This window comes from Hyperoodon ampullatus (genome assembly GCF_949752795.1).
Source record: "Hyperoodon ampullatus genome assembly, chromosome: 1".
In the NCBI taxonomy this organism is placed as follows: Eukaryota; Metazoa; Chordata; class Mammalia; order Artiodactyla; family Ziphiidae; genus Hyperoodon; species Hyperoodon ampullatus.
The window spans coordinates 31,217,947-31,235,993 of record NC_136914.1 but is presented as its reverse complement, the minus strand read 5'-3'; the positions used below and the strand labels follow the sequence as shown (position 1 = coordinate 31,235,993).

General features: G+C 44.4%; 1 protein-coding gene across 1 annotated transcript in view; it reads left to right on the top strand.

Annotated features, from left to right (window-relative positions):
* RAPGEF2 (Rap guanine nucleotide exchange factor 2) overlaps positions 1-18,047 on the top strand; it is a gene marked incomplete at both ends in the record, with an annotated part of 245,323 nt that overhangs the window by 81,784 nt on the left and 145,492 nt on the right. The window contains one exon of the mRNA XM_079727404.1: positions 5,354-5,410. Within this exon, the coding sequence (XP_079583530.1) occupies positions 5,354-5,410 (57 nt within the window). The remainder of the gene's footprint in view (positions 1-5,353; positions 5,411-18,047) is intronic.

Genomic DNA, 18,047 nt, shown 5'->3' with positions numbered 1-18,047 from the left:
TGAATACTTCTAAAATTAAATTTGTAATGAAAATGATTTAAATTAAAGTTTTATTAGAAAGGGCAAAACCATTGGGAATTTGGAAGATGGCTCAAATTAAAGCAAGGATAATTTCTAAAGTACGTAACTTTCATTTTATGTTTTTTAATGACAGCTATCCTAGGAAAAAATTATAGCGCCAATTGTCTGTTTAATTGAATGCAGTTAACCTGCAAATGCAAATGAATTAATTAATATGAAAATATAAATGTTACATTGCCATATGCATATGACTACACATAGATAATATTTCAATAATATTCAGATATATCGATTATATAATGTGTGTCTATAGTATATGTAGTTATAAAATTACTTAGGTAATAGTAATTTGGTGCAATAGAAAAAGGAAAATTTTAATACATCTTACGAAAATTTTTAAGATTACAAAAGTAGAGATAATACAATAAAGCCCCATACACCCACTAACCATTTTCTGCTGTTTCAAAAGTAAATTTTGGTTAGAAATAACTGATAACTTCAACAGTATAGTTTAGCATACTTACACCTTAAAAAAGTCTATTTTGGAGACTATTCAGCTTTGTTGGCATGAACTTACAAGGAGTCACCTTTAAGATGTGTATCTTGTTCTGCTTGTGTCAAAAAGTCATTTGTTTCTCATATTTATGCAAGACATCAGCTGCAACTAACTTAAGTCCTTTTTTAGAAGATCAGGATAGCAAAATGAATAATAGCAAGAAAAGAAGTACAGATAAACTCAATGACTTGGATAAACTGCTTTGTAATAACTACCCTTTCTGGGAAAAGTACGTCTTAATTTAGAGAAGTTATTTCCTTTGAATTTTATAAATAAAATTTTACCCCTGGGATTAATAGAGAAGAGTTAAGACTTTCACATAATACAGTTTTCCAATTTTACCAAAAAAATTAAAAAAAGCTCTTAATCAAGGTTTTCCAGGTCTGTGTATTCAGTGCTGGGCAGTGGAACACTGGTCTCCTAGGAAGGAGGGGAGGCTCTCCTCTTTGGGAGCCTCACTTTGTGCACTGTGGAGCTGTCCGTACGCAAGCAGTGCATTGATCCTGAGCAGCTGGTGACGTGCAGTTAATTGGCTGTGTTGCTGTAAGATCCCACACTCTATACAATGTAAAGGTTTTCAGGTCCTCACTGACATACTGTACGTCTTTTCCACACAGCATTATTTTTCTAAGGTTTGCTCCCTTCATACAGGTGGATCAGAAGCAGCATATTTGCCAAAGGGGAGGAGGAAGCTCCAGTGGGAGCGGAGGCCAAGAATCTGTAAAAAGCAGAGTAACTGGGGCCATTCAGTGCTGGAAGCAAGAGCCTGCTGAATTATGTGTGTGTGTGTATATACATGTATACACACTACATATATATAGTATACATATATGGTTATGTGTGTGTATACATATATATAGTATAACATATATATGGTTATATGTGTGTATATACATATACATACATACTACATATATATGGTTATGTGTGTGTACATATATACACACTACATATATATAGTATAACATATGTATGGTTATGTGTGTACACATATATATACACACTACATATATATAGTATAACATGGTTATATGTGTGTGTATACATATATACACACTATGTATATAGTATATATATGGTTGTGTGTATATACATACATATACACACTACATATATATAGTATAACATATATATGGTTATATGTGTGTGTATACATATATATGTACTACATATATATAGTATAACATATGGTTATATGTATGTGAGTGTGATTCATATATATATATACGCACTACATATATACAGTATACCATATATATGGTTATATGTATGTGTGTGTATACATGTTTATATATATGTACACTATCTATATGTAGTATAACATATATATGGTTATATATATGTGAGTTTGTATACATGTATATTCTTTAGCATTATGGATGAGCGTAATTATTGTTATACAGACAGTTTTAGACATTAAGGAACAACTAAAATCTGGCTAGTATATTCTTTAGGAATTCAGGGAAGATCAGTATGCTTTTGATAAAACATTCCTTAACAATGTTTAAAGAAAAAAAAGCATTTTGGTACTGGTTCCATTTATTTAGAACATTGTCCTATAGACGATTTTATCATGATTTTCTCGTGGCGCTAGGTTAGTTGTTTTATGCAGTCAACAATTATCCACTGCAGTCCTACTACCTGCTAGACATCCAGGCAGGCCAAGAAGAAGCAGCAGTGAAGTAGACCAAGCTCCTGCCGTTCCTAGTGGGGCAGACAGGATTTAGATGTTAGCATGTTGGGCATGGTAAGAATGGATGCTGGGCTGCTTTGACTTTGTGGCTGAAAGGAGGGAACACTTGGGTTGGCTCAGCTGTGCAGAGACCCCTGCAGTGCCGATGGGCCCCCGATGCTCCACGGTGGGAACAGTCAGGGGCCGTGGGAGAGTAACTACAGGATGCTAAGTGTTGTCAGCAGCGCAGGGCTGCGTGTTCAAGGATAGGAGTTTGGATTTTCATGTAAAGGCAGTGGAGATTAAGAGCAGGTGTGAGGTAGAAGCCCGCGCACCGCAAGGAAGAAAGATCCCGCGTGCCGTGACTAAGACCCTATGCAGCCAACATAGATAGATAGATAGATAGATAAATAAATAAAAGAGCAGGTGCGACGTGATGTGACGTCGTGTCTGGAAAATGGACAACAGGTGTGCAGAACAGACACAGAATCTACCTGTGTGGTCCTGGTAGGAGATGACAGTGGGATGGTGGCTGAGACTGGGTTTTCACGGGCAGGTGGTGAACGTGGTCTGCCTGGGAGGGTGGGTTTTGGAAACAGGATGTGGCAGAAAGCTGGGATTTGAAGGAGAGGGAGGAGAGTCAAGGATGGCGACTCCAAGGTTTTGGCCTAGACGATTGGGTTCTGACTGGGAGGACAGATTTGGGGAGAAGGAATTTAAGATCTATTGGACGTGTTGAACGTGGAGCGGCTGTTCCACCGAGTAGGCATTTGGATGCGTGGTGTCACGGTGAGGGGTTAGGTGAGGGGCATGGCTTTGGAGCATCAGCTTACAGATTACATTAAAAATCGCAGACTGGGGCTTCCCTGGTGGCGCAGTGGTTGAGAGTCCGCCTGCCGATGCAGGGGACGCGGGTTCGTGCCCCAGTCCGGGAAGATCCCACATGCCGCGGAGCGGCTGGGCCCGTGAGCCATGGCCGCTGAGCCTGCGCGTCCGGAGCCTGTGCTCCTCAATGGGAGAGGCCACAGCAGTGAGAGGCCCGCGTACCTCAAAAAAAAAAAAAGAAATCACAGACTGGATGAGGTTATGTGGTGCAGAGGAGAAGAGGGTGGACAGCCCCTGGAGGCGATGCATTTCGAGTCAGGTAGAGGAGTGAGAGGGGCAGAGAGTCCAAAGGAGACTGAAAAAATGATGAATAAGCGGAAAACCAGGAGACTTAGAGCAGAAAATGATGTAAGGGAAAGGGAGTCATCACCTGTTGCTGAGAAGTGGCATTAATACAAGGTCAGAAAAGATTTAGATAACACAGAGGAAGCTGACAACTTCAGAGTTGTTTTTGTTTTTTGGCTGCACGGCTTGTGGGAGCTCAGTTCCCCAACCAGGGATTGAACCCGGGCCCTGTCCATAGAAGCGCAGAGTCCTACCCACTAGGCCGCCAGCAGCCTCCCCCGACCCCCCCTTTTTTGAGTTTCAGGGACCCAGTGATAGAGGAGAGGGAGGCGGGCGAGAGAATGGAGACAGTGTATTCCCGTAGACAACTCTAAAGGGAGAATTTCTGTTGTGGGAAAAGCGGAGTGTGGATAGTAGCTGGAGGCGGATATGGGGCCAAGCATGTCTCCTTCCCACACAGTGGGCGGTCCCCGTAAGGTGTGTTTGTGGATTAAGGAAGCGATTTAGGAGAGAGGGAGAAACGGATGATGGTGTGGGAGGGGTGAGCCTGCAGGAGTACAGGGTCCACCGTAGAAGGACTGGGATCCAGTGAAAAGGGTGTAACAGGAAACAGGGCAGAGCTGGTTACCTAATTTAAAGACCTGGTATTTTTAGACCCATTACTTGTGTCTCTCATCCTTTCCTAAGAAGAATTGGTACGATGCAGTCTATTAAAACTATGTTTAATGATGTGTATTCAAGATTCCATGCTACCTTCTGGAGTTAAGTGAAAGTTTCGGGCAAGGGATTGAGAGGCTGAGGGGGCCTTTGAAGCAGGGTGCTGGTCGTGGGACGATCAAGGCAAAAGAAAACCCAGGAGGGTGGTTTTCAAGTGAAAAATCAAGAGCGTGCAAACAGCAGAAAGATGGATGTGTGTTGATCCCAGTGTTTTCACAGATGGGGACTGGTAGCCCCACTGACCAAAATGGCACTGCTGTTGAAACAGTCATTTTTTTTTTTTTTTTTGTGGCACGCGGGCCTCTCACTGCTGCGGCCTCTCCCTTTGCGGAGCACAGGCTCCGGACGCGCAGGCTCAGCAGCCCTGGCTCACGGGCCCAGCCGCTCCGCGGCATGTGGGATCTTCCCGGACCGGGGCACGAACCCGTGTCCCCTGCATTGGCAGGCGGACCCTCAACCACTGCGCCACCAGGGAAGCACGAAACAGTCACTTTTACAGCCAGCCTTTTCTATTTCCTAGTTCCTTCTTAAGAAGAAATAGTCCTTTTCTCTTTTGCATTTCTGTAACTTTTGGGAAATTTTACATGGGCTTAATATAATAAGATGTTTTTTGAAGATGCTGCTCTTGAGGTAATTCTGAATATTTAAACATTTATTCATGTTTTCTATAATTTTCATAGTTTATTTTCCTCTGGGATGAATCATTTGAAGTAAATAAATCTTTAAGTTGTAAAGCGTTCATGTAGTCCTTAGTCGTAAATATATGCACTTTAATAAAAGCCTACTTTTGTCTGAAATTCCATACTGTTAAGTAACATTAATGTTAAACTGTGAATTATATTATCACCTTTTGAGCTAATAGGTTTTCCTTTCTAATTTTCAGCTTCTTTCTCATTTTCTGTTTACCTTGGAGAACATTAATTTGTCCACATGTCATTTACAAAGTATAAATCACATACAGTTTTGTTCCCTACGAAATAAACTGGGTGAAGCTGTCATCTAACAAAATGTTTCTTTTCTAGCATCTCTTTACCAGATTTCATTTTATTTTGTTAACCTAGGCACCACAAATATTTATCTTGAGGCCAATAAATGATTGTGACAATTCATAAAAGTAATGTTAATTTTCTACATAATGTCTCATTTACGTTTTTAAACTATTAGTATGTTTTTTCATGACAAACGATGAACTCGTGTCTTTATTTTTTGTTTTACAGGTTAATGTGTGAAACTGTGAGATATGAAAGACATGAAGCCAATGAAGTTTTATACTAGTAGGTGTTTCCTCTGTCTTTGCACAATGTGTAATGCAGTGGCTAGATGATGTCCTTAAAGTATCAAAGAAGTACTAGGGGCACCTTGCCAAGTCAGCACCGCCTTAATTTTGCATTAACTTTTATTGCATAATTTAGAAATGTGAAGCATTTCAACTATTTCAGTCCTTTGCTGATAAGTTCACATCAGCATCTATATGTTACTCACATGTGGTTGGAGATAGTATTTCACATTACAGAGTATTTTGACTTCTATGAAATGAGAAATAGTGTAGAGTCTTTCCAAAGGAAAGTTTCTTCTTTAAATCATATTGATGTTCCTTTTAAGATTTAACGTACTCCTTGAAAAAATGGCAACTAATTTTTTAAGCAATGTGATAAACATTCAGTAGATAAATATTGGTGTGTTACGGATACGTAAGCTCTGATTTACTAGGCATATTGTTTTGTTAATGTTTGCTGTGAATGACGGTTGTTCTGTTGACTTTCCTTCCTGTTTTTCAAGGCACTTACTAAGTAATTACTACTTTCCATGCATATTATAGGGAATCTTTATTGAAATAAATAAAATACAGCTTCTGCCCTTAGGGAGGCTATAATCTTTTGAGGGAGGTAGAAATAGAAAAAAGGAAAGCAACAACAATGAAAACTAACCCACCAGAATAGCTGAGACTATAGGTTTGTACAGAAGGGGTGCAGGGGAGGGTCTCGGAGAAGGGGCCCTTTGCCCTGGGTCTCCTAGCATGTCTGGTGGTCTCGCGGGACTTTCTTGGCAGGAGGCATTGTGTGTACAGGGATAGAGGGGGAGGGGCCTGGCGTCACGTGTTGAACAGTGCGGCCAGTTTAGACGCATGGCCTGGGGTGTGTGGAGTTAGGAGAAGGGGCAGGCCACAGTCACGCTTGCGTGTGAATGTGTCGTTGAAAAAGTCATCCTCGATTCTTTAGGCGACTGGAAATGAGGCTTTTCCTCCTCAATTACATTGTATTCTGGAAAATTACAGGTGTTCACAGTATTAGCGACAGTAAAACGGGCCCCCGTGGACTCACCGTGCCACGTTGTCGACTGACAAGCGATGATGTTTCATCTCTTACTCCACCTCCGGTGGATTATTTATTTATTTATTTATTTATTTATTTAAGATGTTGGGGGTAGGAGTTTATTAATTAATTAATTAATTTTTGCTGTGTTGGGTCTTCGTTTCTGTACGAGGGCTTTCTCTAGTTGTGGCAAGCGGGGGCCACTCTTCATCACGCTGCGCGGGCCTCTCACTATCGCGGCCTTTCTTGTTGCGGAGCACAGGCTCCAGACACGCAGGCTCAGTAGTTGTGGCACACGGGCCTAGTTGCTCCGTGGCATGTGGGATCTTCCCAGACCAGGGCTCGAACCCGAGTCCCCTGCGTTAGCAGGCAGATTCTCAACCGCTGCGCCACCAGGGAAGCCCCGGTGGAATATTTTGAAGTAAATCCAGACATATCAATTCAGCCATCATTGTTTTGATATGTATTTTTATCTTTAAAAGATAGACTTAAAAAAAACCACTTAACCACAATATTATCATCAAACCTTAAAAAATAATTTTCATATCATGTAAATAATCACATTTCTTTGTCTCAAATTTTTTTTGGTACAGGTTGTTTATTGGTTGTGTATCTTTCTTAAGCCTCTTTTAGTCTGTAGGTAGGTGGCCAGTTTTCAAGCAGCAAAATGATGTGACCAGACGCCTCCCAGCCCCACACATCCCCTCAAAGATAATATCTGTGTCTGCCTGAAAACACAAAGGGTGGATTAGGTTGAGTGGACGGGCAGGGAAATCTGTTAGGAGAGAATTGCAGTCATCTGAGGTGACAGTGCTTGTACTTGGGCAGGTGGAAGAATGGGGCCGTCATGGACGGATTTTAGAAGATATGGGTGGATCTGATGCAGGATGGTTCTTGGCTATCAATATCCATCTAGGGCTTCAAAGAACATACATGCAATAGAGAAGAGTAGTAAATAACCCAGACATAAATGGTAATGAGAAAACTCACACCAGGGGCAAATGCCCTTAACATATTTATCCTTGAAGGAATCATGATGTAAATAACTTAAGATTATTTGTCCTCTTTCAGGAGCAATTAAAAGCTATCCGTTTAATGGGTGTACACCTGTCAGGGTTGGCAATCTCTGATGAGTATCACTGACGTGTATTTTAGCAGCGCAGTGGCAGTCAGCGTCAGCTTTCTCTTACTTTGTCCTTTCCCTCCGAAATATGGTTTGGGCCGCGTCGAAGACGAGGCAATAGCAAACGTGTAACAAGCCCTTCATCCGTGCCACACACTCGAATCCGTGCTCTGTGTGCATTGATTTAATTCCTCCTTGCAGCCATCTTGCAGGTAGATCTTTCATCACCCCCGTTTTACATATGAGGGTGCTGAGGCTTGTGTCACTGCTCAACTCGGGATCTGGACTTGTGCCCAGACCTGGTGACTCTGCAGCCCTAGTTGCCCCCCACACAGCAGCATTTCCCAGCCTTCTTCATGCCTCTGTAGAAAATGATGCTGTGTGCATGCAGGCGCAAGGACCGCATCTCTCCCTGGGGTGGCCTCCCCAAGGTGTGATGGCGGCCCCTGAAACCCGCCAGCACTTCTGCCCACATTGTGCCGGCTTCCTGACAATTATTATTTAATTTAATTTTTTATTTTTTTATTTATTTTTGCTGTGTTGGGTCTTCGTTTCTGTGTGAGGGCTTTCTCTAGTTGTGGCGAGCAGGGGCCACTCTTCATCGTGGTGCGCGGGCCTCTCACTGTCGCGGCCTCTCTTGTCGCGGAGCACAGGCTCCAGACGCGCAGGCTCAGTAGTTGTGGCTCACGGGCCTAGTTGCTCCGCGGCATGTGGGATCCTCCCAGAGCCAGGGCTCGAACCCGTGTCCACTGCATTGGCAGGCAGATTCTCAACCACTGCGCCACCAGGGAAGCCCCCGACAATTATTATTTATTACTCATTTAAATGGAAGGTAGATTGTGGTGTTTTAAATATATTTGCTTTTTCTTTTTAAAGTCAGTTTAGGCAGTGAATATGAGCCCTGCTAATCATGCAAAGCCATGACTTGGATAATCCTAAATTGAATGCATTTAGGAGTTTGCAGCAAGAGTTGATTGTAGTAGTTGTTTGTTTTGGACTAATTAGAACGAGGTGGCAGTGTTCCTAAGCAATGAAGAATCTATGGATATTTGGTAGATCATGATTTCCTATGACCCAAAATTCAGAGACTAAGTGTAGATACCCTCAGTCAGATTCCTAGTATTTGGCCAAGCTTGTATTGAAGGGTAGTGGGAGGATTTTCCTCCGTGATCCTTGAACAGACTTGTCTCTGCTCTGAGCAGTTGGTGTAAGCGCGGTTTTGAAAATTAAAGACCACTTGTATTTGGGGTGTATATAAATCTGCGATAACTTAATAATACCACCCCTCTTTTTTGGGACCTGTTGTCATTACCTCTTGGGGGGAATGACTTGTCTGTGCTTGAGCCTGGAGAACAACAGTGCAGTTGGACTATCAAAGACTGTCAGAATTTTGTTTTATGACCAAAAGATGAGTATTCATTTTCCTTATTATGTTTGCGTGCTGGTGACTTCCGAGTCTATGATTCTAATAATTTCACCAGGTAAATATAGTACTCTTTTGATCCACCTCTGTGCCTCTTTTTTCTTTTTTTTTTTTTTTTTTTTTTGCAGTACGCAGGCCTCTCACTGTTGTGGCCTCTCCCGTTGAGGAGCACAGGCTCCGGACGTGCAGGCTCAGCGGCCATGGCTCACGGGCCTAGCTGCCCCGCGGCATGTGGGATCCTCCCGGACCGGGGCACGAACCCGTGTCCCCTGCATCGGCAGGCAGACTCTCAACCACTGCGCCACCAGGGAAGCCCCAAGTGCCTCCTTTTTCTTACCTGTAAAGTGGGGACAGTGATCACAGGTTTCAGTGTTTCCGGCTGGCGTGAGGCTGAGATGCAGGGCTCCGTGGGAAGGAAGTAGAGCAGGGAGCACGTGGTCGGTGCACGGAAATATCAGCCGCGGGCAGCGTTCTCACTCCATTCACTGTTTTGGTAATTTACATTTTGTTCTCCCAATGTTTTAGCTGCTTTAAACTTTCTTTAGGAAGGAATTATGACAACAGTGTTCTAATTCCCCTGATGTTACTGTTTTAACAGGAACAGTATGACAAACAGTATGCCCTTTAAAATTATATTGTGATTCAGGAGAGAGCTGTGGTTCTGATAAAATGGCATTTTTAAAGTGTAGACTTGCCCATTTAATTAGGTACGATTAGTTGAGCTTTACACAGTGGACAGGAACATCAGGTAATTTCTGCCCCTCTTTCATTTGTTATCTGTTAGATGCTGGGTATTTTGCTAGCTTGGAAATACTAAGTGAGGTAATACTCATTTCAGCTGAGGGACTTATTTCAGAGAATTTAAGAAAGGAGATAAATAGGGGGGTCCGTTCTCTTTACTTTTTCTTTAATGGCCAGCCATCCTCACCATTTCAGTTTAATATATGGTTGCATGTAAAGTGCTAAAAACCTTTGGATCAGAAATTCGACCATTCAAATATATATTTTTTTAAGCGTGCACACACAGCCGCTCTCTAAACACGGGTATCACTGAACCGTGGGCCCGATTGCCACGCACGGGTCGGACTGAATGCTTTGGTTTCCAGAAGAGTTTTCAGAGCACTTTGTTAAGGGGTTTATCTCCCCTTATTGCAGGAGAGGAAATCGTTCCTTTTTCAGAAGAAGCTGCATGGAGGCTAGTGGAGTCTTTTCAGGCATTTGCACTGAAATCTGTAACCTCCAAACCTGAGGCCCAGCTCCCCCTCTGTGTGCGCTTACGGGTCTCCGCGGCTGGGTTTCCTGTTTCCCCCACAGCTCGCCCTGTCCGCTCCGCGTGCCCCTCCTCCTCCAGTGGCCCATCTGGGCTCAGAGCTGCCTGTGCTCCTGTCCCCTTCCCCTCCTGGAGGGGGAGCTGCCCTCCCTGCGGTGTCGCTCCTCCTACCCCCTGGGTCCTGCCCTGTTTCCCACACAGGGTGAGTTGCCATGTCTCCGTCCTTAGGAAGCTCTCCTGGGTTCTGGCCCATATCCAGTTACTGTACTGCTTTCTCTTTTCGGATGTGGCCAAGCTTTTATTTATTTTTACATCAAGTCTTTTTATTTTAATTTTTTTAACTTTTAAATTTTTTATTACTTTTAATTAATTAATTAAATTTATTTTTCGCTGAGTTGGGTCTTTGTTGCTGCGCGCGGGCTTTCTCCGGTTGCAGCAAGTGAGGGCTGCTCTTGGTTGCGGTGCGCAGGCTTCTCATTGCGGTGGCTTCTCTTGTTGCGGAGCACGGGCTCTAGGCGCCTGGGCTCAGTAGTTGTGGCACGTGGGCTCAGTAGCTGTGGCTTGCGGGCTCAGTAGTTGTGGCGTACGGGCTTAGTTGCTCTGCGGCATGTGGGATCTTCCCGGACCAGGACTTGAACCCATGTCCCCTGCATTGGCAGGCGGATTCTTAACCACTGCACCACCAGGGATGCCCTACATCGTAGTCTTTTAACAAAATTTTTACAAAAGCACTATCTACTACCTAGGTTGCTTTGCTTTTTTGTTTATTTTCCCTCAGGAGACAAAATACTTCAAATCTGCCTTCCTTTCTTCCCCAGCAATATGTAACCACTATTTGGAGTGTCCACGTTTCCATAAGTTTACTGTGCTTGTGTGTATGTATAAAGAAAAGGTGAAACCTGAGGTTTTCGTTGACTTGAAGGCATGACACCTCTAAAGACCTAGCCTCTGCACAGACTTGTAGGATAAAGATGCTCAGCCCTGAGCTTGGTGTGTTGTGATGTACACATGTGCTCTGTGTAAGTATGTCAATTCAAGTAGGCACGCGTGGATACGCGCATACCCACAAATAGACTTAAGATTGTTTTACGTACATATGGCGGTACTTTAAGCTTTCTTGCCAATAATGATATTTTTATATTTACTGTTAGTCTTTGAATGAAAATGTTTTATTTTTGTGGTGAGTCAAGGAGTAGTAAAATAAAAACATTAACAAATGTATTTAGTCTGTAAACTCCATCAGGGCAGGGACTGTGTTTAGTTCAGATTTACATGTGCCATGCCCAGCACAGACATTTGCATCTTGTCTGTTCTCTGTTATTTTTTGCATTTATTTCAAGGGATATATTCCTTTGCTAGATCAGCAGGAAAAGACCTTCTTTATGGCCTAACTTCTGGGTAGAACAGCCGACTGCAGGTTAGGTGTTCAGTTCTTTCTATCAATTCTCTGTGAAACTACTTAGTGAATAAAAACCTCTGAACTCCTCTTAACTATAGGTGTTTATAGTAACGTGTAGCTCTCTCCCTATGCTTTCTGGTCATTGCGGGTCACGGTGCTTGTGAGCTGGTAGTGCCATTCCCATCACCCGGGACCTTATCAGTGGGTGGGCGGATTTGGTGCGAATTTGGTCAGTTTCTGGATGTCTGAGTTCTCTTTAGCAATTCGGGTGCTAGTTTTCTGTAGAAGAGGGACAGGTTTATCGTGCAAATGAAACTGCAGTGTGTAACTGAAAGATGCAGATTTGTGAATTAATTTCGTGACCGATTGGTAGTTTTCAGAAGAGTTCATTTTGGCTGCTCTCTTAAATTTGAGAAATTGTCGAGCCCTTGGGTGTAGCCCTCTGCCCTCAGTCTAGCTGAATCTTTGCTTGATGGATTGCTGTTAAGTATGTAATCTGCAGTGACTTTTTTTCTTTCATTCAGAAATAAGTTTATTGAGTAACTTCATAACTCCCAAGACATCACGCCCTCATTTCATTTTTAAAATGGATTTTATAAATTTAAGAATGACTGCACAGTGAGTCTATAGAATCTTTGGCTTTACTAATTCTTTAGTATTGTTCTTTATATTGTTCCCTCTGCTTGTTAAGTGAATTATCACAGTTAAAAAAAATTATGCCCACTTATCCCCCATATTTTCAAAATATTAATTTTTTTCAAAACAAAAATATTCTCAAAATACTTTATTTTAATATATTCAAAAGAAAATATTTTCAAAATAAAGCTGAAATAGCCTCAGTATTTCCATCAGTTTTCAGAGTTTTTATTGATGTTACTGATTTATCCTGTTTGTTGGTCTAAGCCCCTATAATTTATGGAGAGGAGGCTAAGAATGTTCTGAAAAACTTAATGTTAAAATGATGCTTTTTTCCTTCAGAGTTTTAAGTGATAAAAGTGAAGTAACTTCCTTACAATTTAGAACTTTCAGGAAATGGAACAAAAAGTTACCCTCCACTTTTAAAATGTGTTGTTTTCATAAGTGTGGGAATTTGTGATTAAATATTATGAAGTGCATTGCTATTCTGTACGTCAGAAATGTACATTTTAACTCTCCGTAGAGCTCTATCATACGTTCTACACTTTATGCCTGAGTACATCCTGCTGGTGTGTGCACTTCACCTTTCTTTTGACCGTGACCTGGTGTTGTCAGGGCCCACACTTGTCATGTTGCATTAACTTTTCTTGTGAGCTTACTTTGTGCTGTTGGCGATACAGAAATACATAAGACATGTTCTGTCTTTGCGCTTAAAGCTTAGAGCCCCATCAGAGGAGCAAGAAAAAAAATTATTAAACTTTCTGATAAACCCAGTAGCAGAAGTGATGTAATGTATTTGTGAAAAAGAGTACAGTTATTGTGTATCTGAAAAGCCATCTGCATCTTGTAAGGTGGCCATTGTTAGGACTTCTGTTTTAAGCCCTGGAACACTTCGTTCATAGGAAATCCGGCTCAGATCCATTGCAGTAGCCGTTAGGGTGGGAAGAGGGCTGGACAGGCTTCTGTCCCAAGGGGCTCGCCACGTCCTACCGAATCAACTGCTGGATTCCCAGGAGAGGGGTAGAGGGTAATTTATTGTCAACAGGTAAAATTATTCCTGCTTTGGTTATCGGCATAACTGTACATTTTGAGAGTACAAGTCTGTGCCGGTCAGAGGAGTCTAGTGACAGTGTAGGGGACCAAGAGCGGGGCCGCGAACTTCAGCAGAGGCTTCTGGGCGGAGCCCACAGGATGGGATGGGGGTTTGTGCAGAGGGAGAAATTTAGGAGGACTTTCTGTTTTCTGGTTTTATCTTTCCGTTGGATGATGTTGCTGGGACAGCAGATACAGAGAAAGAGACGGGTGCTTTCCTAGCCGTGGTCACGGGTGGCTGTCCTTCTGGGTTCCTTACTAGAGGTCTCCACTTACTTCGTGGAACTTTGGATGGTCCTCGTTCTATTGCCCATCTGGTTTCTTAGCTCAAGATGTGGAGCCAGTAGGCCCGGGTGGTAAGAATCCCGTTCCCATCTCTCCCAGGTGCCTCCGGCTTTGTTGTTTGGAGGTGGCGTGGCATCTGGGTCGTGTATATAATAGAATGCAGCCTCTCTTTCTAAACCGCCCCGAGCCCTGGTGCTTGTTGGCCCACGCGGCTGCCTGCTCCCACCTCTCCCTGAGTGGGCGTCCTCTCCACCGTTTCTGGGCGTTTCCGCCCGTATTGCCCGCCCTTGTTCCCGCGCGGTTGCCGCCTTGTGCGTCTCCTGGCCCTGCTGCTGCCGTTGCTGTCGCCCGCACGCAGCGCCGCAGGGTGCCCTCTACCCCAGGCCCTTGTGCCGTGCCAGCGCTGTGCTGCCCCTCGTCTAATCACCGGGAGGAACCCCTTCCCGTACCCGCGACGCCCTCCTTGGGCACTGATTTCTGGTCCCAGACTGTTTGGTTTTTTTTGCATGGGGACCATTCCTTCAGTTTCTGTTGGCTGACTCACCCGCCCCCCTGCAAACACACACGCAGAGACGTGGGTTAGGTGTCGGTTTGTGGCCGGCAGGAGGTGTCAGCTCCGCGTCCACTAGGACACGTGTGTCCTTGCCCAGAGCCCCTCCCCCCCCCCCCCGCAGCCTTTTGGCCAACTGGGCTCCACTTACGTTTTCACATTGTATTAACAACTGAATAAAGTCGCTTTTTCCCAAGTTGCTTTCTTGCCCTCACATAATCGCCTTTGCTGACTTAATTTGTTTTCTTGTGGTGTATTAGCTTATTATCCTTTCAGCCCGCTTGTCAACTTGGACTTGGTTCCTCGTATTCATTCCTCCCCCGGCTTCGTTAACGGGGACCGCGCAGCTGCACACGCAGCCCTTTCGTGGGGAGACACTGCCACCCTGTGCACCTCTAGGGTATTGCTGAGGACGTTCTTTAAGCCTCGCTTCGTTTCTCCATTCCCTGGTCAATTGAAATTCACATCTTTGACCTTCAGTCATTTTTAACACCATATCTGAGTTGGTGTCTATTCAGCTGTTAACGCATTGGTTAATAAAATGTCTGAGTGCCAGTCGAGCCTTATCTAGCGTGTCTGCTGGGGGTACTGGGGCGCTAGAGGGGTTTCAGAGCTAATGGGAGAAGGCTTCGAGGTCAATGATGTTGTCGCTCTGCTTTGTGTGAGCAAGTCCAGAGTGTCTGGGAACCCAGGAGAGAGGGACTCACTTTATCTGGAAGATACTAAAACGTGTCTCAGAGGAAGTGGTCGTTAACCTGGAATTCAGAGGGTGAGTGATGAGTTTATGAGGCAGAAGTTACCCTTTAGGAGTGGGAACAGCAGGTTTGTTCAAAGGCCGTGAGGCCAAGGTGGAGGAGAAGGTGGAGGACGGCTGAGCAGGGCGCAGTCTGAAGCCCAGGATCTGCTGGGGTTCGGAGCAGAGAGTAAAGGTGCAGGCTGACCCCTTCAGGGTGGGTTGTGAGGGAGGGAAAGAGAGGAAGAGAAGCAGTGTTTTATGTCCCTGCTCTGCAAGGTGCTTGATCCATACTGTGTCATTACATCCGAGTGACATTGTGAACAGGGACTGATATCCCCGCTTTACAGTTGGGGGACCAGAACCCCAGGGGCTGACGTCACCAGGACCACATGGCTGGTGTGAAAGAATGTGTGTTCCCAAACCTCTGCTCTTTGCTCGGCAACAAACTGCTGCTTCCAGGTGCTGGCTAGTGTGGCTGGGCTTCCTCCGGTCCAGGAACTGAGGGTTATAAGCGGAAGTGTGTCTTGGTCTCAGCTCCCTGAGCAGATGCTGCTGAGATCCGCCCCGTTCCCACGAGCTGCAGCCCCCCGTCCTGGCTGCTGGGAGCCTCCGTGCAGGTGGAGGGAGACCCCTAGGTAGCTCAGGGATGAGAAATCGACAGAGAAGAGCACAGAACAGGCTAAATGAGATGGGGATACGCATTTTGGAGTGTGGGAAACAGTAAGTGAGAAGACCTTTTGAGGAAGTGGTGTTGGAGCCGTTCCTTCGGGGTGTGGGGTGACTTAGAAGGTGGGCAGGTGCCTCCCAGGAGGGGGGTTGGGCTGAGGAGTAGAGGCAAGGCAGGCGGGAGAGAGTGGGACCAGGTTACGTTGCCCTCTTCCTTTCGTCCCCAGGCTGCACCTGACGTTCTGGTTTAGCCTGGGAGGAGTGGGCAGCAGGGCTGGACAGTCTTGATGGCTTCAGGGTCCTTCTTTCTGATCGCACTGCACGGCACATTGATCATTTTATGATGGACTGTTTATATTTTGTTTGCTTGTTTTGTTTCGTTTGGCTTGATTCATTTCCTCCCTGTGGATGTAATCAGAACAGGAGCTTTGCAGAGGGCCGTGTTGTACCCCTGGGCTTCATCTTGCCGGCTGTAGCATGGGGAAGTGCTGGAGTCAAATCATTTGTCCGTTGGAGTTCTTAGCTCCGTCTAACACTTGCAGGTCGTCTCTAAGTGTCACTTTGGTGATGGGAGAGATTGGCAAGTCCTATTTTGCTAGATGTACCCCTTTAATCTTTAGGCTTCTCTCCTCTACCTGTTACTGGTGATATAAGACTAAAGTGACTGGGCTTCCCTGGTGGTGCAGTGGTTGAGAGTCCGCCTGCCGATGCAGGGGACACGGGTTCGTGCCCCGGTCCGGGAAGATCCCACATGCCGTGGAGCAGCTGGGCCCGTGAGCCATGGCCGCTGAGCCTGCGCGTCCGGAGCCTGTGCTCCGCAGTGGGAGAGGCCACAACAGTGAGAGGCCCGCGTACCGCAAAAAAAAAAAAAAAAGACTAAAGTTACTTGGAAATGGTCAGTTAGAGTCATTCCGAAATTCATCTTTTACCATTTCAACAACCCTTGATGGAACTCCTTAGCTCATAGTTTTAAAACATAAAACAACTATTTGAGAAAAATTAAAATGACGTTAGTGAATGAAACCAGTTGTATTGACAGTTGACAGAGTTGTAGTTTTTTGTTTCTTTTTTTTCCCCCTGCCATTTGTTCCAGTTGGGGCTTGATTTCTTGACAGTTTTTCTCATGGTTTTTCAACTTGACAAGCCCCCACGCATAAGAATCACCTGGGATGTTTGTTTAGACGGCATCGTGATGGGTCTCCCACCCTCGATCAGGTACTGGGGTGTTGGCGGGATGGGTAGAGCCTGGGAACATGCATTTTTACTTCGCATCCCAGGGGACTCGTGTACGTTAAAGCTTGAGGACCACTAGACAGAATCAAGTCTCAGTATTAGTCCTAGGTAATATGAATAATAATAATTATGATACTAATCAGTCTTCTGTTAGCCAGCTTCATTGCCAGTGTGTCTGCAAGCAAGATCTCGGATTCATTTTGCTTCCCCTCTAAGTGTAGACAAGTTTGATGCTATTATTGCTAGGTAATTTCTTTTTCATCTTTTCTTTTAAAAAACAGTCATCGCTTGGCACCTGTAGAGCCCCACAGGTGACAGGTGCCCTGTGAGAAGGGGCGTATTTGCAGACCTTGAAGGGAAGGGTCGTGCCTCATGCTGAAACACTGCCTGCCTGATGCGTAATTATACATGAGAGGAGGACAGGGTAGCACAGTGGTTTCAGATGAGGTCAGGAGACTTTTCTGGCCGATTAAGACTGAGTAAAACAGATTTTACGGTGGCATCTCACAACGAGGAATTTTCAGAACAGAAACCAAACCTGAGTCCTGTGGGGTGTGGGTGTGAAAGGTGAGGGTGTATGTTTTTCTAGCTTACAGCTGTTTCCAGAGCATCTTTAAAATGAGACTCATTGTTTTTGTATTCTTAGTTCTAATTAGTTTGCTTTTGTAAGACATGAATCTTCAAAAGAGACAACTCACTAATAAAGACATCATGACTGTCTTATTTGGCGTGGCAGGTAGTAAATGCTCACCAGATCCAGTCAGTGTTCGAATGGTCATTCTCTGCAGATGCCTCCACCAGCAAACACAGCTATTGGGAGTTAAGATTTGAATTTTTTGGAAAAGGGAAAGAAACAGGCAAATGAAATTATAATAAGTGACAGAGATTGGGGACCAGTTTCTTCTCTTCACTTCCTTAAATCTTTGCCAAGGCTTTCCTGATACAAAGAGTCAGCCCTAATTGTAGGGTGGGTATTCAGGGGGCCAGAATGTTTGCTGTCACAAGTGTTTTATCCATTTTGAACATGGGTTGCCTTTTACTTCACGCGTGTTTTATGATCAGCTCCAGGAAAGCTGAGTTTACAAACATTGTGTTAGTTTTGTCCATAGCAATTTTACTTTCAAAAAGGACAGATGTGGAATAACTAAAAAGCCAGGGAATGTTTGTTACGTTCTCTGCGTCACAG